The following is a 24969-nucleotide window of genomic DNA, read 5'->3' as shown; positions in this document are numbered from 1 at the left end:
TCCCCCTACACATATCGTCTCCCTGGGGAGAGGTGTCAGCCCTGTGAAGAATCACTGTCCTACTTTATATATTAAAAGGAAAGTTTATGTTGAAAAGCTAGATATCTATGTTTTTAGAGGCTTCTCCATACCACAAACTTTGACTCAAAGCAGACAACAGACATACAGTCTAAAATTACAAATAAGCCTTCTAAACGATTCAATTTAATTGATTTATTTGCTGTGTCCATCCCATACGTCCCGGGGAAGTAGCAATGTTCGCTCATACATTCAGAGGTCACCTAACACTGCTGTGACCTCTGAGTAATACACTATTGGTGCTGACCCCGGTGGACGGCTCAGTCGAGCTACGCCCCCTTCCAGTGCTGGGTGTCCTCTCCCGGTTGGTTTGGTTTCTGCATATCTTTGCACTGCCTCCTGAGTAGAGCAGTGTGCCCAGCAAGTCAGTACAGAGAATCTGGGAGCGGACTATGGGCTCAGACCCAGCTTGGCCACTTAACAGTTCTGTGACTCAGGGCACGTTTCCACCTGTAAAATAGGGTGAAAAAAAAAAGCCAATATCTTTGGTTTGTTGTGCAGATTAAGTGAGCTAATCCATGAAAGCGCTTAGCACTTTAGTACCTAGTGTGGAGTAGGTGCTCACTGTTATCGTGGGTCCCACGGTCCAAGTGAATGGACACGAATGATATTCAAGAGTCTCTTTTAAGGTGGAGAATCATCTCAGAGAGTCTCAGACACCTTAGATTGGAAGAAAACTTAGAAATTTAAAATCATAAACTCTAATGTGTGTCATCATGAAAATTTATGAGAAAGACAGAAATTTCAGGTTTGAAAGATATGTCCATGCATCCACGTGCCAGTTCTGTTCTAATCCAACAACCAGGAAAATAGCTTTTCAGTAAGCGTTCCACAAAAATAGTGCACACAGAGCATAACATTAACCTTTTTCTTATATGTGGATGGGTGTTTAAATCTATTCTCTTTCAGGTTTTAAATGAATCATTTTAGTTTAAAAAATTTTTAATTTGAGTATAATGTTACATTAGCTTCAGGCGTACAGGATTTCTATGCATTATGCTATGTTCACCACAAGCATAGCTACCATCTGTCACCAACACTATTACAAGATCATTGACTATATCCCCTATGCTATGGCTTTTCTTCCTGTGACTTATTCATTCTACAAAGCTGTAGTAATCAAAACAGTATGGTACTGGCACAAAAATAGACACCTAGATCAATGGAACAGAACAGAGAGCCCAGAAATAAACCCACACTTATACGGTCAATTAATCTATGACAATTAATCTATGACAATCTATGAGTCAAGAATATACACTGGGGAAAAGACTGTCTCCTCACCTAAATGAACCATTTTCATAAAGTTAACTCTGATTATACACATGCTCATGAAAAGTAACACTTAGTCCTATTGTCCTAATGTAGTCAAGGCATAACAATCCTCAATAAGAAGTGATTTAAAAATAAAGTTTCATCCTGTTTGGAGTCTACATTTGCAACATTTATACTAAATGCTCTATCAGCATATTTAGATGTAACAGATTCCTTCATTCATTCTTTCACTGAGCCACCGTGTACAGAGAATTTACCATTTTCTTGTCACTAGCAGAAGCTGGAAATAATGAACTAAGGGATATAATCCCTATCTGCAACAAGTTCTCGGTCTCTTAAGGCAGACAGGCTGACACACACAGATTGGCCCTCTGTGAAAAACCATGTGAATCTAACAAGCATGGGGTAAAGTTGTCCTATTAAGGCTCTGCTGGTGAACTGTTTGCAAAGTTACAAAGTCAAGACTTTTTAATTTCTTCACTATCTAGTCTGTACACACTAAGCAAACTCCAGGAAAACACCATCAACAAAGAACCATTTCTTGAGAGCAATACACTGGTAGTGAGTACTTAGTCAAATGGAAAATTTAAGATTTTATCTTTGCTTTCCATAGACCATATTTTAATAACAAACTCAGAGATGCTAACCTCAGATTGAGAGTACCCAGCAACCTTTGAGAAAGGATAATATATGTCACCTATTGTGTAGAGGGTAAGAGTGGCATTTCCTGACGGCTGGAAAATCAAATAAATGAACTCCGGAAGTGACCCCAGTTCTAGGAGGTGAGGCGGTTTTTCATAAATGTGATGTGGTCAGATTGTTGACTGCAGTTTGCCTTCTTTATCCAAGGATGACTTATACTGTCTTGGCAGTACAGGTGATGGAGTCACTCAAACCAGGATCCAAAGTGCCTGGAAAATGCCCCAATCTTGTTTCTTAACCTGTCAGAGCTTCAGTTTTTCATCCTCCAAAGCAAGAATAAAAGCACCCAACTCACAGAATTACTGTGTGGCCGAAATAGAAAAATGTGAAAGGTATTCTGGTAGATAATTAATGTTCGTCTCCTTCCCAGACATCTCACATTTCTGCATTATCACCATGCTCCTCAATTTGCTTAGCTCCTTTCTATGAAGATTTTTTTTTTAAACTAAGTGCAGAAATTACAAAAAGCTCAACACATTTGCTTCAAAGATGATATCATTTGATACATTTTATTGTCTTTTTTGGTGAACTAGTCCCATGACCTAGAGCTTATGTATAAAAAGAGAAATCCTAATTTAAGTAGCACCTGGAACCCCAGCTCAAACCTCAACGATAAAAAAGCAGCTACAAACAGACCATTGCTTGCCATGCCTCAGAGATGGTCCTTCAAAACAGAAGCACAGTAATGCGTTCTGCACTGGTAACCAGTCCCACATATTTCTAAGCAGTTAATTCTGTAAAAGTTTTTCTGATCTGTAGTAAGGAGGCAGGGGACAGAAATGCAGGATTTCATTCTGCTAAGCCTAAGGCATCTCTCTGGCAGGGTGGACATTTTTCTTCTGCTCCACGTGGAGAGACATCAGTATGTCACTTTTCAGGAATGCCAGTGGGCTAATAGAGGCCACTTAGTGGGACAGAGAATACACGAAATGGCAATTAATTGTTGGAAGAGATCTCAGTAGACAGAAATGCCATACCCTTTAAAATGTTTCAAACTACTGCCTTTTCAAACTGTCGGTTTCCTTTCTTTTTTGAAAATGTAGATTTAAAACACATCAAATGACAAGTTCAAACGAATGTCAGCTGCCTTTATTTGGCTGAAATATAAGGTATTTCCCAAACGTGCTTAGAAAACCCCAGTAGATATCTGTTGCAAGAAATCAAGGTCTATCATAATCATTTTTTAAATAAAATCTTATTTTTCCCCTTTTGTCACCATTGATGTAACTTGTTTTTAAAGAAAATGTTCAAAAACTAAGCACTTACTGATCACATGCTGAATGCTTTGTACCGCACTGTAAACGTGACTTGGAGTATTAGAGAGAGAGGGAAATAGGAAACAGGAGTTCAGCCCTCACAGAGTTTAAGATCTAACTGGGGATATAAACACATATACACAGAAAACTCAAGAAGAAACAGATAACTGAATGCATGATGATTTCTTAAAAGAAAGCATTATCAATTTAAATACAATGAACAATTCCTAGGGAATTACTTGCAAATTTTCCCCATTACTTGAGAGTTGTTCACAAAGCTTGATGGCATCTTTTGCCTACACACTGCCACTTGGCCAGGGACAGAAACTAACAACAACAACAACAACAACAACAACAACAACAACAACAAGTCCCCCTGTTTGGTGCTTTCGATTTACCAGATATTCTGCAAAGCCACATGAATTAAGCCAGTCAGTCCTCAGCCAGACCCAGTGAGCCAGGACTGTGACCACCCCGTGTTCCAGAGAAAGAGCGTATGGCACAAGGTGCTTACCTGCACGAACGCCTAACGTGTCCCTGAGTTCCACAGCCACGATGTGCAAGGGGGAGGCTCCAGAGGCCCCTCTTCACCAGCTCATGCCCCTTCTAATAATCTGGGGTAGGGGAGCCAAGAGAGACTGGCAGAGAGAAAGGGGCAAAGGCTTTTGTATCTCCAGCCCCTCAAATCAGGGCTTCTGATGGCAGTGTTTGCCAATAGCAGGTAACCACAAAGCAAACACCAAAGTGTGCTCTGTGATATTAAATATTCCAAATGCGTAAGACCATGCCTTTTTCATACCATAGGAACAGCAATATTTTACTTGCTCAAGATTCTAGATATCTGCTGTGTATCTGCTCTCCTGAGAGATAGTTCATGTTTTCGCACAGAGTTGGGGAATGGCTTATAACGCTGTCAGTTGGTGGAGCTTCACAGGATAGTCTCGATGTGCCCTAAATTCTAAAAAAAATATTGTTGCACTTCCTGTAAATCAGTCTTGCTATTTATAATTAATGAAATGTTATGAATATATGCATTCGTATACATAAATATAAGTACGTATTTATCTTCAGCAAAGGGAAGAGAAAAAAAGTGCATCCTCTACTTGTCCTGAATTAGCCCTGGGGAGCTGACATGAGAGGGGGCCTGTAGGACCGTGAGCGTGGAGCCCCACTCCAAGCACGGAGCCAAACAAGGTCTACAGCATTTCCTTGACTTTGGATTTCCCTGCTTTTGTAGTTCCTCATGATTACCTACATCCGGATTTGCCTCTTTTTTTTTTTTTTTTTTTTTACCTGTATTTATCAATCTTCTCTGACAGACTTTTTTTTTAAAAAAAAAGCAATCCTCTTTAGATGCCCCTAAAAAGGTATCTGGATTTGTCTGTGCTTGGTTTTATTTTTTTCTAAATGTTCCTCTTTTTAGACTGCACCGAACAAGTTAATTAATTATAAGGACTGCTGAAGACAAACCTACCATTACTGACATTCTTACACTGGTTTATACATATGAAAGACGTTTGTTTTGGGTTTTGAGATGCTCTACTCTCTGTTGAAGCCTAAGTTTTGACAGTCAACAATTTTTCTCTATAATTAAAAAAAAAAAGGGTAACTAAAAGAACATATCCATAAACCCCAGTTTTAAGATGAAAGACACAAAATGTAAGTATTCTGGATGATACTGTGCTGCATAAATAACATACTCATTCTGTATCATTTTAGCCTTTAATGTATTTATTATGGCAGGCTCCAAGTGGCTTCATCTTTTCCCCTAGCTAACATCTATTTTCAACACTGGACGTAGGCTGAGCCTGTTACACTGTGGGTCCGGTCACCGCTGCTCAGAAGTCACCCATGGCTCCCATTCTGTCTCAAGGAAAAGCTGAGAGTCCCAGGTAGGAGGTAATGAGATCCTCCAGGATCTGGACACCCTTTCTGGATCTGGACACCCTTTCTGTCTCTCACCGCATGTCCTACAACACTCCTTCAGGTTCACTGCCCGGCAGCCAGATTGCAGTAGAACAGGGCTTCTCAACCCTGGCACCATTGACATTTGGGGCTAGATGGTCCAAACTTGATGGCTCTTTGTCACGGGGCATGTCCTGTTCACTGCAGATACTTAGCATCATGCCTGGCTCTACCCACTAGATCACTGCAGCACCTCCTCCCCCAAAGTTGAAAACCAAGAACTTCTGACATTGCTAAATGTTCTCTGAAGGACAAAGTCACCCAGGTCGAGAGCCATGCTGCCAGTCATGCGTCTACCACTGCCCAGAACCCTCTCCCCCAGACATCCACAAGGCTTCTTCACCTTTGGCACTCTGCTCAAAAACCTTTCCAACAAAGCTTTCCCTGGAAAGCCTTTTTTAAAATGAAACCACTAACCCCCAGTCACTCCCTAACCTTGTTTCTTGCATTATTTCCTCCCATACCACTGATCGCTTTTATATATGTCATATACTCACTTACTTTGTTTATTATCTGTCTCTTCCCTTTAGAACGTAAATTCCATGGCAGCAGTAGGTTGTGCCTATTCTGTTAGAGATTGGATACCTGTCACCTAGGACAGAGCCTGTACTCCATAAACTTGTTCAGTCAATGAATGGTCATCCGAACTGCTAACTATACACACCTCTTCCATTTCCAAGAGACCTACTCAGTAAAGGACCACAAGTCCTGCCTGCAAAGTCCATATTTTATGTAATTTTATTCTTTTTATTTTATTTTTTCTTGTTTGCTTTAGCATTAAGAACACTCAAAGCCTGTTACCCTCCTTCACCAATTATAATAGGCATTTGTGTCACGAATATTTTATATGCTAACCTTCCCAGTTTCCTCTTTATTTTTCTATCCATATTTCCTTTCTGCCTTTTATCTAGCTGGCTAGCTAGCTAGCTATCATCTATCTAGGCTAGCTTTCTATTTAGTCTACCTTTCCATGGAATCCATTTATCTATCTACCTACCGATCTACAGTACATTCAGGCATTTCTCATCCTGTCATGTTATATATCTATGTAAGGTGCAGTGAAATAATTTAAGAGAAATGAGGTCTAGTAATACATGTCCTTAATCAAGAAAATGATTTTTCGGAATGCTAATCTCAATCTTAAAATCTGATATTTTGATTCTGACAACATTTATTATTTATTTTAAATCTACACATCCAAAAACAAGTGCTGTGCTAAATACCTGTCTCAATCTTAAATTCAGGAAATGTCGTTCTTCATGAAAAACTCGTTAATTACAAAACTATTTATTTTCTATGAGTAAAAATGTTGTAAACACTTCTGAGTTATTACAGCATTTCTAACAAACTTGAGAGTCTTTGAGGTTCGGCATGGAAAATTTTATGGCTGAGTCTACATTTACTTTGAATCCAATTTTTCTGAGCCAAGTAATTATTTGCAATCAAACATATTACTGTTAATGTATCATAATGACAAGGGATTTAGAAGGTCAATGATCTGTGTTCGATTTCATACCCTACTAACAGATACTTAGATAAGAAATATGAGCCAATGAGCCCAACCGGAAAGCACAAAGTGACAGTCTGATCACTTCCCTCTCTCAAGGCAAAGGCCCTGTTTGTGAACAAGAATAGAGCTATTTATAACTGCTCAACTTCCAGGCTGTTATATTAATACCGGTGATTAACACAAAAGGCGACCATCAGAAGAGCAATGAATGCAAATGCTATACTGTAATCAAACTTTGGAATGGTCAGTTCATTCTTTTTATTTTCATTGTTTCCATCAAGATCCATTTCCCAAAAATAGACCTTTCAAGATTTAAATTTTAATCTGTACTCCAGGTTCCATTACTAAGGTATCACTATATTGAAAACTTGGACAAACCGAAAAACGTCAATTTCATTAGCTGCTTCTAAGAAGCTTGGTTCTAAAAATGAGATGAAACTAACTTTGATACACTGATGTTACCTACATACATTGATGTTACCTACACAGTCTCATAAAATTCAAAGTGCAACAGAAGAATACCAAATATTTACGGGGGTGGGAGAGGAGATCCGCTTGGTGATAGTTCAAAATGAATTATTTTGAGTCATAATGGTAATAAGAATTGTAACACTACTATGTAAAATACTCTAGGTGTGCTTCTGTACTAGGCATTCAACTAACTAGTTCATTCAGTCCGCATGATAACTGTATTAGGTTCAAATTCGTAGCCTCTCCCTTATCCCTGAGGATCTGCAGTTCAGCGAGGTCCCCAATCAGCAGTTGCAGAACCAGCCCTCCACCCTAAGTCTGTGTTACCCCTGAGCCTGTGCTCCCCACCACTGTGTTGCCCCACCTCCCTAGCAGCTTCCCACCGGCAACACACAGTTACAGGCCCAACTGTCACCCACCTATGACCTGCTGTGGGAATGTAGACTCTCAAGCAGGGACTCAAGCCGGGTCAGTGCACGGCCCTCCCTGACCTTTCCAACCCGATTCCTCATACTGACAATTTCCCCAATGTCCCATGCATGCACTGGGCGCTCTAACCCCTTTCTTTCCCACTAAGTTTATGCCTTCCTCCCTCTTCTCAAAATATTTTCCTATCTCTCCGATTTGGTTCCCTCTCACTTACAAAGTTTTCCCTACCTGCTACAAATTCACAGTATTAGATCCCTCCTCTGAAATTCTAAATGCCATATAAAATGGAAGATTACTTAAGTTTGTTGTATTAAGGACATTGCCTGATCATTTTATACCTATCACTTTTGTCTCCCATAAAGTCTAAAGATCTCCTCAAAGATTATGTCTCCTCTGGTCAGTGCGCAAATAACTGGAACAGCAGAACTCAAAGTATACATTAACTTGACAGTCTCCTTTTGCAGTAGAATCAAAAGAATTAAATTACAGTACAACACTACTAAAAACTTAAAAACTGAGATATGATAAGGTCAAAAGAATTAACAAATGAAAATGATTCTACTCTTAGCAGCCACCTCATGAAAATTCTTAGAAGGCACATAGAAAGCTGAGAGGTTTGTCTTCAAACTTTAATTTTATGAATTATTAAATTGAAACACGTCAAAAATACTTCCTAAGTGACTGGGAATTTTTAAAAGGTGTTGACTAAGGTTATTCCTAAAAAACCCACCCAAATGAGAAAACCCAAATGAGAAAATCCCACCAGTGCAGTCTAAAGTATCAGAATAATATATGAACATACCAAGTAGCATGCAGATAGCAATACTGAGCTTAAAAAGGAATGCCTAATTTCTATATAAAAACAAACAAACAAACAAACTCAAACTACAAGTTTCCAGAAAATATATTTTTGGATTACAACAAAAGCCAGTTCCCCTAAGTTGAAAACATTATGATTCTTTTAGCTTTTGTAGTAAAAATAGATTTCTGATCTCCTTTTCTTACATTATGCCATTAAGAATTTATTTTTTTCAGACTTTCTTCTTACTCCTACAAAGAGACACCATACTGGAGTTCTGCCTGGATTCAAATCTGGGGCTCATCCCTTTTTGTGACTTTTTCTGAGTAATGGGATTGTTCCACTTGGGGCCAAGGTCCTTCCAAAGGTTGGATGGTTGAATGTGAAGAAGTGATCTCTCCATCCTCTAGAGGGCGTGGAAGGACTGCACGTCCACTGGGGGGCCCAATCAAGCTCTTCTCCCACTCCCCAATTCATACACAGCTACATTTTCCCTATCACAAGGGTTCTCAGAACGTGCAGTTCAGATAAAATGAGCAATCTTAACAAAGCAAAGCATCTGAAAGCTTGCCTTTCAGCAGCACCTGACGCCTTTCTCTGCATAAACTCTGTGGCATACAGAGCAGCCTACACGCTATTCTAGAGGAAGAATTTATACAATGTAAAAATGGAAAACCCACATCTATGGCTCTTAGCCTATTTCAAAAACATAAAGCCACTTAAAATGAGTAAGATATCCAGCTTCCTTAAACTGCCTAAAACAAACCTAGCATTACTCTGGTCTCAACACGGGGATGAGATATTCAATCTCTATCTGTGTCATTTAATTTTTACAGAGAAATTGAAGTATTGTGAAATATTTGCTCTTTCTCTTACTTCTACCCTTCGGTGCCATTTGGTGGCAAGTAATGAGTGTTTGGTATGTGCCGAGAACTGCACTAGGTATCAGGAACTGAAAATGAAGAGACGTGGTTTGATCCCTCAAGGGTACAACCCGGTTGGCGAGACGAGCCCAGCACAGATAGAATATCCAGATTACAAGTATGAGGAAAGAGCTAGGGAAAAACAGAGGAGGAGGTGACATCATGGAAGAGGGACACACAAACTGAGACACAAGGAAGGAGAGAAAAGGGGCAAAGGGCATTCTAGGTCAGGAAAGCGGTGTGGCCACAGAGCCACGAACGTGTTAGTTGTGTACAGGTGTGGCTGCAGCCAGTTTACGAGTCGCCCTCGTGCAACTTAGAAAAAAGATGTCCTCTCTGGATGGAGGTAGCCACGTAAGAATACTGCTTGTTGAGTGCAGTAAACAACCTGTCTAGAGCAGAGCCCTGTCTTCAGAAATGGTTAATAATCTGGAATAACCGGCGCAGTATGTATGAGGGGTGGAAAGGCATGTGACTGGATAGGAAGGTCAGGGAGAATCCCAAATGCAAGGCTGAGGAGTTTGACCTATAGCACAGACGATGAGAAATCACTGCGCCTCACAGTTCAGAAGGGACCCAATCACGTTTCAAAAGGTAATTCTGCTGGCTACGTGGAGAACAGATTAGAACCGGGAGGGGGATAAAGTCCAGTTCACGACATCGCCCCAACCCAAGTATGAGGTGGTCATAGCCTTGCCTATGGCAGTGGGTCCAGGGCTCCAAGTGAGGAGAAAAGGAGGCAAAAGCAACTGCAGTAGGGACAGAGTACAGATCTGGTGGGCAGTGGAATCAGAGTTCCAGATTCCAAAAGGAGAGCAGCTTCATCCACGGCTGGAGTTCAAGATGGGAAATGTTTAGGCTGGGATTTATAAGAGCTCGTTGTCCTGCAGGATGGCAAGGGGGTGCAGCAGTCAGTGCAGCTGTCACACACCAAACCCTCCAATGAGTACCGGATAGTGATAGGAAAGGAATGATAAATGCAACTGGACAGAAAGAAAAATTGTGGGGAAGTCTTGGTAGATGGGATCGAAATTCCAATATGCCTCTTGGTGAGGGACAAGAGACACAAATGTGCTGTTTCTGGGCTTCAGCCTCTCTCATCTGTATAATGGGATAAACGATGTTTCCGCAAAGGGCTGACACAAAGTAACACTAGCCAAACCAGGGCCCAAGGGCCAACTCCAGCCGGCAGTCAAGTCTCCCTGGAACCCAGCTATGCTCATTTGTTTGCGTGCTGTCTAGGGGTGCTTTCACACTCCAAGAGCAGAGTTGAGTAGTTGTGACAGAGACCGTATGGCCCACAAAGCTGAAAATACTCACTCTCTGGCCCTTTAGAGCAAATGTTTGCTGACCTGTGATGTAAAGGGTCCGTGTGGAAAACCCCAGAGTTCAATGTACGGCACACGGCCGATGTTCAATATAAACGTTTTCCCTTCTGCTCTTCAAGGAAGGTCACACTAATTATCAAAGGGATGAGAAAATATGGCCTTCACTTCAGGACTCTGGGCTGTAGGGAACAAGGTTCATTTTTTCCAGGTAGTGAAGGAAGCAGTATTGTTAGAAGAGAATCGGGCTTAAAATAAGAAGAAAGGCTAAGTGTTGCAAGAACACTCTGATGATATCAGGAAGTTATAGCTACACCTCACAGAGGACTTTGAAAACATTAGCTAATACAGCCTTGCAAAAAGCATCTGTTACTGTATCAGGTATCAATTAACCAGTCTCTTCCCCCAGAATTAAATTTCTGCTCAAAACAGAAGGCTCTGGGGATACTGACAACTATTATCAGGGAGTGGAAAGAAAAAGCAGCTTAATTTCAGCAGCCAGAGCTCATGAATTAAGGAAGGGTATAGGATGGGTAAGGAAACAGATTCCTTCCAATGGAGAGGAAAAGTACTATTTAGATTCTGATTTTAAAGTGTCTAGAAGAAAAAAGTCTACCTACTCTTAGACTCTGATGCTTTGGGATAAAAGAAAACAAATGACTGTTTATAAGCCAAAGACAAAATGAAGTCTGTATTTTTTCAGGTTTATCCACCTTCTCTAATTTGGAGTCTTCACTAAATTCAATTCCACTGAAATTTAAGTAGATAGCATCTCAAAAAAAATATTAAAACCAGGCTTTAAAAACGGTGAAATCCAATTGAGCCTAAGGAACTAAATGGAAAATCAATAGTTTCCTGTACAGCATGGTGACTAGAGTTCGTAACACTGTATTTGTTATATCTGAAAGTTCCTAAGAGAATAGATCTTAGACCTTCTCAACACAAGAAAAAAAAATTTTTGTAACTATGTATGAACTATGTATGGTAATAGATAATAACTAGACTTATAGTGGCCATAATCCTGCAATATGTATAAATATAAAATCATTATGTTGTACACCTGAAACTGATGTAATGTATGTCAACTGCACCTCAACTTAAAAAAAAAAAACAAAACAAAAAACAGTTGTTGTGGGAAGTGGAACTAAAACATCCCCTGATGGGGAGGGTTCATGAGGGCACCTGCAGGGCTATATGTGAAGTGGGCAGTGAGACAGGTTCTCTTTTGCATTCCCAATAAACAGCAGAGACCTATCATCTAACTTTCAGACGCAACTTGAGATGTGTGCATCAAAGTGTGGCAGAATAGAAAAGCATTGGCTTTGGCACATGACGGATGATTTAACAATGAAGGAAAACACAGAACCCTAAACAATTTTTTCCCTTGAAACATAACATTTCTTTCTTTAAGTACATACATGTACCTCACATATTATTAAAATATTTGCCTATCAACACAGTTTGGTACGCTTTAAAATACCTCATGTATAACCTATACATAAAACTTCGAAAAAAAAAGTGTGATTAGCACTTTGCAAATACTCCATGTAATTTAAATTATTTATAATGGCTCATGAGCTAAAGTTTGAAAAATAAAGACCAGTGCTTAAAAAACAGATTTTTGCTTTGAATTTTAATATTGCTCATAATGCAATTACTTTTTACTTACATAATACAATTTTCACACCTGCAGAATTCACTTAAGAAATATAATAAAATGTGCCAGATTTTTTACATAGCAAATATATAATAGCAAGTTCATGTTATACTAGATTCTAGCCTACTATTTCATATTTTCTTTCATTGCATTTGTAGTCCATTGCAGTTGTGGTATGATAAATTGTCACTTTTTAAAAAACAGGATTGCCCACCAATGTTTTTCTACCTCTAAACTAAAAGCTGCACTGAAATGGAACAGGTTGCTCACCTTAAGGATATTACGTGAGGCCCCCTGCTAGTTTGCCAAAGTGAACATTTCCACTGTATTAATAAAATTCACCTAAGTTTTCACAGCACAAATATGCTGCTATCCTTCATAGATAGCGGCAATGAATTATTTTTCAATCCAACCAAATTCTGGTTGAAACCGTATGCTTGGATACCAATATAAAAGTAAGTTCTAAAATGTTACCAAAGATAAGTGTAACTCTAACATGTATGTAAACTGAAATTTGAATGTTTAGAAGAAAAAAACCTAATTCAAGGAACAAATACAGTTGAGGATTTAATTTAGATGATACCAGCGAAGACATGTGCATTTCAATATCCAAAATTGTGCTCTCAGTTTTATATTAATTAGTGCTAAAACAATGGAAGCCTAGGAGTTATTTTACTCATGTGCAAATATCCTGAGGTCTATTTCAGTGAAGGGTACCACAACCAAGCAGCCCCATTCATAGCTGCATAGGGGATACTTGGCTGTCCTTGGCAGCGCTGTGGCATAGGAGAGAGAAGCTATTTAAAGTGGCATTCAACACTTGTGGTTGTGTCAGGAGTGACTCAACGAGACATAAGTAAAAGCGTGAAATCTAGGGTGACAATGACCTCTAGCATCCTGAAACAAAATCCTAGGAGACTAATGAAAATACTTCTTGCTGCTATTCTTGGACCATTAGAGTACTTTCCATGGACTTCATGCCCGATCAGGTTATCACAAAAGTCTGAATAGCTGTCTTACTTGGATGACAAAGTTGCATCTACCCTAAATTACCAAATGTTCATTGAAGTTCATTGTATTTTTGTGCAGGTAGATTTTTTTAATATAATATGCTCTTATGGAGAGATGCCAGTGTATATAAATAACAGGTACTCCCCACCCCTTCACACACACACACACACACACACACACACACACGCACAGACACACAAGAACAGACCTAGTTCAGGTCCCAGTCAGTGAAGACTGATACTACCTGGTTCACCTACCCTAGACACACAAACTTCACTACAAATGTTAGTTGCATCTATATACTTCGGGTTTCTGTCTTTAGTAATATCCAGAGTCCTTTCACTTAAAGCGTTATAAAGACATTACGATTTAAAGGGGAAATACATTTGCTTTATGCATTAGAAAAGAAGTTAATGTTGGGGCGCCTGGGTGGCGCAGTCGGTTAAGCGTCCGACTTCAGCCAGGTCACGATCTCGCGGTCCGTGAGTTCGAGCCCCGCATCGGGCTCTGGGCTGATGGCTCGGAGCCTGGAGCCTGTTTCCGATTCTGTGTCTCCCTCTCTCTCTGCCCCTCCCCCGTTCACGCTCTGTCTCTCTCTGTCCCAAAAATAAATAAACGTAGAAAAAAATAAAAAATAAAAAAAAAATAAAAAAAAGAAAAGAAGTTAATGCAAACACAGATGTACACACAGCCAAAACTAATTAATACATAGATGCAAAATCTGATATAGTTTTGATGTTAGCTTTTAGTGAATCCTATAAAAGTTTTGGAGGGATGAGAGCAAATGTCTTCCTCTTCCACTTTTCCACATGTCTCTGTGCCAGTCACTATGTGTTTTTCTCCCCATTGGTCCATGTCTAGCTACTTTACTCTAGATTGGTCATATGTATGGATGAAGGCTGACATAGCAATTACAGAGAAGTCTCAGTCTCCTCAAGTCCTTCAAAGTTCTGATTGTAAATTATAAAGTCCTCATCAACTCTATCCCAGGAGATGTGGGGACACAGTAGGTTGGGTGAAGGGCTGAATATTGCTGATAGATACATAAAGTGTGGCTTGTGGAACATGCCAGCTCTCTTGGCCTGTAGACTCCTTTATCCTTCTCTGGTCCAGTACAGAGGTAGGAGGGGTTTTAATGACCAGGCTGTTGGTGGGCAAGAATAATTTCCAGGCTGGCTGCTACCTTAAAAAGCTTCTGTCACTCTTGGAATACCTAACTAGGGTATTTTTAATGAGGAATATGTCATGAGGGCTTTGTAAATGTCTACTGTACCATATAATCTCTATAAAATACAGGAAATTTAATAAGAGTTGGTATATGTAACAATAAGAAGGGGAAAATGGGTTTCGGCTAACAGTTCTGAGTGACCAGCTAGGCTTACTCTCTATCAGAGTCAACTAGTTCCAACAAACCAATCTTATATTATATGGAATTCAGATTTATGCCTCAGCACATTATAGATTATTGAATGTCATAGAACTCTGAGGTTGCTCTCAAATAGAACAAAACCACGAATGCTCAATCAGTGCCAAAACCAAAAAAAAAAAAAAATCTATTGTAATCTATGGTTACTTCATGAATTATGCATCAGCAGCTGGAGGTTTTGTTTTGTTGTTGTTTTTTTTTTTTCCTGTGTAATCATGCTTTGATCAAAAAGGAACTTTTATTCTAGTAATTCTTTTAGAATCAACTTTGTTAATTATATTGAAAATATCTTTCTTCATTAGAATGGTCAATTCACATTGATAGAGCTCAGATAAGAACACTTAATCTGAAGTATTATTCAAATATTTCCAGAGTCTTCCAAAGTGGGAAGTGTTAACTATTGTGACCATTCCTTCATAATAATTGTGCTTAGCTGAAATAGTACATCATTCACTTTGTAAAGTCTCTCACTTGAAATAAAGAAAACAAATCTGTTAATAACCAAAGTGTACATGAATTTTCAAAACCAGAATATTTAAATACTGCCAACATACTCTGTTTTGTGATAAAATTAGATAATGTAGAAAGAACTCCTTAGTTTTGTTTTGTTGTTGTTGTGGGTTTTTTTTACTTTGAAAATTATAATTACTTATTGAGGTTTAAAAACCAAGCTGGAAGGGAATCTGAAAATCTTACTCTAATGTTAATGAAAACCAATGATTTTTCAAAAGAGATGGAAAAATTGCTTGAAAATTAAGACAGGCCTTCCTCGAATGGAACAAAGAAGCAAAGAGAAAAAGTACATGACTCTTGGGTAATTTCTTTTTTTTTTCAAAAATATTCACATGTAAGGTAATCATTTAGTTTATTGCCCAAACTGGGACATTTTTTAAGAGTGAAAGGAGATGCTGCTAATAATTAGCATCAGACAAAAGGCATTAACCAGGGCATTCTCAGTAAAACCAGGGCCTATGGCACCCTTGGTAAGAGAACGTGCAATGTGAGCTTTTTATCAATTTCCTCTTCTGTTCTCACCATCCTTTCCCTGATCAAATGAGGTCAAGTGGACAAAAAGTGGTGCATTTTCAGGGCAGCCTTTCAGGGAAAGTGGAGAAGCATGGATCTCAAAATAGGACCACCAGAGCTAAAGAATGGAATATTGGAGACATTTTAATCAAAACCCAACATTTTCTGTCTTATCTGCTTTATTTTTTTATGTCTAATTTATTCCAGGCTTTCAACCAGTTAGTCTGCATGAATTATATATTTTAGAAAGAAAAAAAACATGTATCTCCAATCTGAACCTCTACAGACTGGCAAAATTCTTTTAAGCTATCCTGTCTGAACTCTCATGCCATGTTATGGGAAGAGCAGGAACAACATAATCTGTACAGCTGGGCTGTGGAAAGGAAAGGGCAAGAAGAGAAAACCATAAACAACACAGAAACAGCATGACTGGCACACTAATTAGGCCACTGGCAATCCTAGATAGGAACCAGGGAACTGCACAGTCCACAGAGGTGCCCTGATGAAGGGAGATTTCCGTGTGTGCTCACACTGCATCAGTTTGTTTTGGGAGTCCTCTTAGGGTTTTAATGGCTACTCTTGTTGTATCACTAAAACGCTCATCAGAAAGCTAAATGCAGAGCTATGTATGGGCAGATTGTTCACCTGACTCTGTGTATGGGTGTGTTTATGTGTGTGTGTGTGTGTACACATATATATACACACATATTATATATACACATACACTGTATGCTTCCCCTGCTATCTGTAGGTTCTCTTTATGACAGTTTGCTTTTTAAAATTGATTTTTAATGTTTATTTATTTTTGAAAGAGAGACAGAATGTGAACGAGGGAGGGGCAGAGAGAGAGAGAGACACAGAATCTGAAGCAGGTTCCAGGCTCCGAGCTGTCCACACAGGGCCCAACATGGGGCTCAAACTCACAAACCACGAAATCATGACCTGAGCCAAAGTCAGAAGCTTAACCAACTGAGCCACCCAGGCACCCCTATGCCACTTTGCTTTTATGAAAGACCCACATTAGTACCTGTTTTCACTCAATGAGAGAAAATGGGAATAGAATTTTTCACTTTCATGAAATGCTGTTTCTTTGTTTTATGCCACTTCAGCTTACAAAAGATTTCATAGGAATGCTCTATTTTCAGATAATGGGGGAAACCTGTCACACACACACACACACGAAAGTTCTGTTCTTGGACTAAAAGTCAATAATTGGTGGTACTGTTCCAATATCTTTCTTTTTTTTAATCCAAAGCATTAGAATAACTGATCTGTAAACTAGAAATAGAATGGCAATGTCATGCATTCTTTTCCCCTTGGTGAGTACACAGGAGTTTTAATTTTATTTGGATTTATTTTCTTGTGACTCTATCTGTGACTCGAGACACCCACACTCTAATTCAGTTAGAAGTAGAAACTCAGAACTTTGACCTCTGGCTCTCCAGAGAGCTGGAATTCCAGGGATGGACTCTCTTCATCTGCTACTACTGGCCTCCCTCTTGACCCAAAACTGTCTATGGTCTCCCAGTCCTTCCCATGCCTGCTTTAGGTGTCGTGCTGTGCCATGCCAATGGTGAAGGTCATGTGGTGAAGGTCATGTGTGGAGGTAATGAGCTGGAGGCGGGAAACACAGTCTCCTTTCTCCTGTTGCATGCATTCTCCATGGGATCAATGTCACTGCCAAAGGGAGAAAATTGGTCCTTGTGGACAAGGGTAAAAAAACATCTTAGATATTACAATAGTCTGTAGCTCTCCAAGCTCCACCCTACCTGACAAAATCTTATTCCTTAGTATTTAGTTTCTGTCTTTAGGGAGAATTTAAATTTAACTTAATTTTTCTCCGCAGGGGGGCCATTAACAAAAAAAGGTTGAGAAATAATTCTCTAGTCAATCTGCTTCCCTTTCCTGAGGGAGGAGGTAGAGGGAGCAGTGGAGAGAGGAAGGAAGGGAGGAGGCAAGGAGGCAGGATGGAGAAGGAGAGAATGGGAACAACATAAGAGGATGAGGGAGGAATCCTTAGGTAAGTAAGTGGTGGCTGTAGATACATAGGAAAAGTGAGAAGGGGAAGCAGATGATAAGCGGTGCCCTGCCCCCACTCGACCTTGAACCCTGCCCAAAAGGGCTGTTGGGTGGCTCTCACTGCACTTGTTCAGATGAACAGAAATATCTTTCTGCAGCCTTAATACTGTTCTTATCAAATAAGAGCTGCTTATCGTCCAGCTTCCTGACCTGACTCTTGAGATGGGTCTGTTGGCCGGCATTGTCCTGAGCACCACATACACCTATGTGCCCTGGCTGACGCTTGCCTCCAAAGGCTCAGCCGTTTCCTAACTGGCTTTGCCTGAAGACAGCGGACTTCCTTTGTCCTTGACCTTCTTCAGGTATCTAAAGTGAAGGCACTGTATAGTACTGAGCCTCTTTCCTTTCGGCTCTCAGGTGGGCCATGCTCCTTGTTGGCTATTGTTTCATCCCAAAGGCTGCCAATACCACCTGCCATAGGATCCACCTCCCTTAAATGCTTTCAAACACCTCTTGTACTAAAGTTTCTCTAGTGCAAAATTTAAAGGAGAACAGCTCCTGCAGTCCATTTGGGAAAAGGCCAAAGAGAAGGGAGAAAAATGTTTCCAAGGCAGAGGCTGCCTAAATTGCCCAGGGCTGGAAGAGGCACAGGATCAAGTCTAATTCCAATTCACTGCCCAGGAAACTGGCAGCCAGCAAGGCCCATCTTCTCCCCTTGCACATTCCCATGAAACGCATGCCAGCACCAGGATTCCATGTCATGGTAATGCAGAGATTTGGGCCAACCATCCCATACATCCAGTTGGTGGGTCCTACATTCACAAACAGCCTCAAGGTTAAATTTTGTCCCCTGTCTCTATGCAAGGGGATTCAGTTACCCAGGTACTTGACTAATGAGACCGAAAGAACACAAAGTCCATCATACAGATATAAGCTCGTGTCCAGTACCAGATCATACCACACCACAGGAAACTATGAAACAACAATTTCTATTAGCCCTGTTATTATTTTGTGAAAAGTACAATTCTATTCCATGTTATGCTGTGTATGTGTAAAAATGTCTATTTGTTAAATATAGACATTTAAAATATACCATCCTTCTGAACTCTGCTTTGGCATGGTTGTCAGTGATTACTGTACTACAAAGTTCAATTAATAGAAGTGACACCAGGAAGAATGTTCTGTAACAGCCAAATTGTTACCTTCAGGGTCATGCCCAAAGACAAAATACAACAGGTCAATGGGCCTTGTGATGCTGTGTATCACAGTGGATGCACATAGCATGGATTATGGCATGATAACTGAAGTGATTATGGAGTATTTATTCCATGTCACTGAATAGATATTTTAACCTATTGTGGAATATTTGACATAAAAGGTCAAGTTTTTCCTTTTATGCCAGGGATTTGGTGAGTAAACTCATAACTTTTAAACTTTCTTTACTATAGAAATATTAATTCTAAAATACAGAAAAACCAAAAGAGAAAAAAACACCACTTTCAAGGATATGCAATACCTGTTTAAGCTAAGAGATTATTTTTTAAATTCTGAAGAAAAGAGTGTGTCTTTCTACATGTCCATTTTATTATTTTTTTAATGTTTATTTATTTTGAGAGAGAGCATATGTGTGTGAGAGCTGGGGAGGCACAGGGAGAGAGAGAGAGAGAGAGAGAGAGAGAGAGAGAAGAGAAGAGAGAGAGAATCCCAGGCAGGCTCCATGTTGTCAACTCAGAGCCCCACATGGGGCTTGATCCTGGGAACAGTGACGTCATGACCTGAACTGAAATCAAGAGTTGGACGCTTAATCAACTGAGCCACCCAGATGCCCCTCTACATGTTCACTTTAATGTGTGTAACCCACAGAGAGAATTCTATAGATGTTCAACTGAATTATCAAACTGAACAAGCAATCATGGTAATCACAAGGTGAACAGATTCTCCTCCAAAGACATCTCACCTCCTGAGCAAGTCAGGAAAAACACATAGATTCCAAGCATTCCAACCAAGAGCTTCACAGTATAAGCAGGATCCTGATGTACCCATAACACAAACAGTGAGGGCTGGAGCATCATCCTACTGCAGTTTTAACAAAACAAACTGTTCCTAAGTTGTAAAAATACTATTCACACATAGCACTCACCTCACCACGAATTATTCTAGAGAAATAACAAGTTATATGATTTGAGAAGAGTACAGGAAAAGGTAGTGGTTTATATAAGACATCGTGCAGAGCTGTTTTTAAAAGGTTCCAAACCTCAGACAAATGAACAATATTTTCACTAAACTACCATATAATCAAATGTAAATAACTTCCATAATGTTTCTCCATTCAAACAGAGAGGAAAATGTAGATATTTAAATAAACAAATACAAACCCTTTATGAAAGTTTAGTAAAGAATCTACGCAGGTTAGCAAAGATTTGCTTAGCTTGATTAATAATTTGGAAACAAATTTATTATTTATAACTACATTAAAATTTCCAAAACAATGTCCTTAGCTGCTAGGTATAATGTGTAGGTAGATATCTTATCTGATATCTAATTTGAAACAAGTTTCAACAATCTATCTGATGCGTAGGGGTATATAATAGCATAATGTAATAGGCCATTATCAACGTTACCTTCTTAGAGATGAAGAGATGGCTGTCTAAAATTTAGGCATTAAATGAACTCCCTCATCTGGGAAATCAGGTTATTGATCCTATTCTACCCTTAATAGAAATTCTTCAGAAAAACAAATGTGTGTACCTTAAGATTTTTTCTATTAACAGTACCTAATTGTTAATAATGTTGTTGTAAGCAAATAAGCCATATTAACCTTCAAATTTTCTGTGATTTAGTTGCTTATTTTTACATATTTGGCTACCACCCTCTGGAACATTTGATGGAACGATGATTTTGACCTCAATTGCTTACAGGCTTGAAAGAGTTCATTTAACACCTCCAAACAATCTCATTCATCTTCAAAATTCACTCCATACTTTTAGCAGTGACTCAAATATGCAACCTAATATTTGATGCTAGAAAGAGCAGTAACCTTTCTCAACCAAAACCCACAAGTGTAGCACATCTATTTCTTTCTTACAGATAAAAGAAAACAAATTATTCGTAACTACAAAAAGACCTAGTTGAAATCTGTCCATTTGCTGTAAGATGTGCATTCTCCTCATCGTGTACAACAGAACTCTATTTTATTTCACTTATTTCCATGTCCTGGCCACAAGGTAAAACACCTCTAGAAGAAAACAAGATGCAAAACTAGGCATATCAAACAATGCAGAGGCGGTTTTATGACCATCCGCATTGAGTTCATTTGTATACACTATTTACATGTTGTAGATTATCAGATAGGATCTTAACTTCCAGCCAAATGGTGCATATGGCCTATTACACTTCCATAATCTTTACTGTTTTTAAGAAATAATAATTGAAAAAATTCTAAGTAATTCAAAGGATTCATATGATGACACGTTTTTCTGCTATTTTTCTTTTCTCTATTCCACATTCCATTTTCATCTATTATGCACAAAATACCAATACTATGCTTCTGCAGCTAAAGATGACTCTTGACACTTTATTCATTATTCATATTGCAATACAGTACTAAATATATGGGATGAAAATCAGTTTGCACTAACCCCCAAAGCTCTAAATAAAATTAGACAAACAGAATCATGCATTTGAATTAAATGCTGCAATTCATGGCAAAACAAAACAAACTTACTCTGAGATCTAGACATTAGCAGGTACAATGGAAACATGAATTAACCTTCATTTTAAGCAAACAGGATGAACTCTGAGGTAGAGTAATGCCTCAGTTGTGGAAAAAAACGATACACCAACAGTAGGAAACATTATTGTCAGAGTAGACCTCACAAGGGAGGTAAACGGATGCATTCTGGACACTGACTTTGCGTGACCTTGCACAGCTTCATAAGATGGCCTCTTCCTCACGCATGGACCACCCTGCTCCTGCAGCCCTCTCAACAACACCGGGCCATACTCTCTCTTTACCATGATCCTCTAAAGAACCAGGCCAGGAGGCACCTCCTCCACCCTCAGTGACAGCACCGTGCCTCTATCGAAGGGGCCCAGGCCCCAGCCTTCTGCAGGACTCTGCATGTGATGGCCCCAGTGAGGGCTGTCTCCTCAAACTCTAGCCACCACCACCACACAGCGCCATGGAAACCAGAACCCTTCCAAAGCCTCTGTTGCCCAGGCCTGTTCCTACCCAATAACCATATTTAAGAAAGAGCAATGCCATCGGATGACATTACATGGGAAGAATAACTCTGGGTCTCTAAGCTTCTGGAAAGTGTCTTTCACCCTGTAGCCACATAACACCTAAAACGAGACAATCGCGCTCTCTGGGAAGTAGGCAACACCTTTCCGACCACACACAGGGAAGCAACGCCCCGCTTTTCATACCTTTGCAGCCACGGACGAGTTAGGCTTCTCCAGCAAGTCCCAGAGCTTCTTCCTTTTCTCCGGGCAGCAGGTGTTGTCAAACTCTTCTCCCTCCCGCTCTCGCATCGTCTCGGCCTCCCGCCTCAGTTCTTCGTTCATCTGCTCCTTCTTTTGGTGATACCTGGCTTGGCAGCAGGACTCCAGGTAGATCTCATCAATCCCCCAGTAATCGAGCTCCTGGCCAAAAGAGAGCGCACACATTTCTTCCATCATGTGGAGTTTCCCCGTCCGGTAGAAATTTAAGATGGAAGTGAAGGCCCCCGGATGCCGGTCAAAGAAATACTCGTTCTCACTGAGGTTGTAGTCGTCGCACACCTCCAGGAGGCTCTCGTGTGTGTTGCAGTCCCGGAGCTTCCCCAAGCGCGTCCGCGGCAGCCGGTCCAACGTTCTCCACAACACTTCGTGGTTGAGGCCCCCCACGTTGATTTTCACCCTCCGCGAGCACGTCTTGCTCCTGATGATGTCCACAGGTTCCGGCGGAAGGGAGAGCGTTGATCTTGAAGTCTTCCTGTTTAAGCCAGGGGGAGCCTTTTCTGCCATTTTGAACCGGGCAAAGCCACACAGCCAGGATCCTCAAAAAGTCTGAGCTGTGGGAGGGTCAGCTGAAGCGATATCCCTCTGAGGCAGGCATGTCCACCGACACAACTGGAAAAAAGCAACAATCACTCAGTTACTTCCACTTTCCTAAGGCATTTCCCATTCTCTGTTGTTTGTGCACAACCAGGAGGTATATATGGTATTAATTACCACGTATTGATGGAGATAGGAATCTTTGCCTTAAGATAGGAGAAAAGAGGAAAAGGCAAAACAATGCGCTACACACACAGAAGAGGCTGTGCATTTGATTTTATACATCTAGAGGTTGGCAAGTCCCAAATTTATCACCAGAGACCACTTTCTCAAGCTCTAGGCTCAAATATCTGTGTTAAACAGCTCGTTCTAGATGAACCACAAACACCTTGAACTAAACTGACCACACCTCCAACCTGCCCACCAGTTCCTGTCCCTTCTCCATTTCAGATTTCTGGCTCTCCTCCTACCCACACCCAGCTATCCCAGCTAAACTCTGAGAAATCCTAATCCATGTGTCTACATCCTAATAAGCACCAGGCCTTAACCAACCGTACCTTCTAAACATTGCTTAAGCACTCCACTACCATTACCCAGTGCCTGTCACCCTTGAACCATGATTTTGGTTCAAACCCTCACCATCTCTTGCCTACAATTCTACAACAGCTTCCTAAACTGGATCCCAAACTCTGGTGTTGTCAACCTAAAAACCATTCTCCATACAGCTACCAGAATGATCTGCTAAGATACAAACTTGACCTTCCCATGCGTTAAATCCTACAAAGGCTCATCATTCTCAGCAGTATAAAATTTCAGTTAGCCTTATTAGATCTGGCCTACCTCTCCACCCTCACCTCTCATCTCTCCTTCATCACTATATTCCAGCAATCCCAGACTACACACATCCTTCTGTCTCAAGTTCCTGGAACTTTCTTCATGCTGTGTCCTGCAAGGGCTTCTAGCTTTCCCATTTCCTTTTGGTTTTTGTTATTATTTACTTATTTGAGAGAAAGAGTGAGCAAGGGAGGGGCAGAGAGAGAGAGAGAGAGAGAGGAGACACAGAATCCGAAGTAGGCTCCAGGCTCTGAGCTGTCAGCACTGAGCCCCATGTGGGGCTCGAAACCAGGAACCGGGAGATCATGACCTGAGTCAAAGTCAGATGCTTAACAAACTGAGCCACCCAGGCACCCCTCCCATTTCCTTTGACTAACTGCTGTTTCCTCTTCAAGACCCATTTCAGACATCATATCTTCCAAAAAAGGCCTCCATGATATCCCTCCTCTAGGATCATGAAGCTCTGTGAATGTCACTTCTATGTCATCATACCACTGCAATAACACCTTTCCCACAGGACATGGGGAATTCTTAAAGACAAAAAGTATCTTGTCTGTTGTATCCTGGTCACTGAAGCACAGTGCTCATAGATTGTGAGGGTTTAATAAATGTTAAATAATGGATCAATTCTTTGTTTTCCACAAAACAGCTGACAAAAGACCAAGTAGGGCTAATGTAAATGGCCAGAAAAATGCATAAATGGGGTTATTTGAATGACTTGCCTAAAATGCGTTTATTTACATGTTGTGTATGTATATATTTGTGTGTGCATAGTATATGTCAGAATGTGTGTGTGTGCGTGTGTATGTGTTTGTGTTTGTAGTCTTTTGTTCCACAGCTCTTTTCTCCTAATTCTTTAAGACACTACTGCTCTAGTATTCCCTCTTGTTGATCTATTATTTTGATCTGCAGCAGCAAGCATCTTCTTATTTGATCTGCCCCTGTAATGTTTTTGCAGAAAATCATGGAGTTTCAAGCAATACCTCCAAAACACCAATTGTAATGCAAAACACCATGTTTCACAGTCAATGCCTTTATACCAAAGGGAAAAACTCTCAGATTTAAGAGGTCCTTATAATTAGAACTCTCTTTTAAGATACACACCAATGTCTGCAATGTCTCTGATTTCTCCACTCCTGTGAGTTGAATTTATTTCTCCATCTGGAAGCCAAGTATCCTCTCAAATGAAAACAAGTCATATTTGTGGAAAAAAAAGTAGATGGACT

The 24969-nt window shown here is 40.2% G+C and overlaps 1 protein-coding gene across 1 annotated transcript in view; it reads right to left on the bottom strand.

Moving 5' to 3' along the window:
- Positions 1 to 22879, bottom strand: part of KCNB2 (potassium voltage-gated channel subfamily B member 2) — a 357466-nt gene extending 334587 nt beyond the window's left edge. The window contains exon 1 of the mRNA XM_047073763.1: positions 22301 to 22879. Coding sequence (XP_046929719.1) covers positions 22301 to 22879 — 579 coding nt within the window. The remainder of the gene's footprint in view (positions 1 to 22300) is intronic.
- Between the last annotated feature and the right edge of the window lie 2090 nt (positions 22880 to 24969).

Source organism: Lynx rufus, unplaced genomic scaffold (assembly GCF_022079265.1).
Source record: "Lynx rufus isolate CCGP_SWC_20201006 ecotype Redwood Valley unplaced genomic scaffold, mLynRuf1.p SCAF_12, whole genome shotgun sequence".
In the NCBI taxonomy this organism is placed as follows: Eukaryota; Metazoa; Chordata; class Mammalia; order Carnivora; family Felidae; genus Lynx; species Lynx rufus.
The sequence above is the reverse complement of the archived record's forward strand: the minus strand, read 5'-3'. Positions and strand labels throughout refer to the sequence as shown.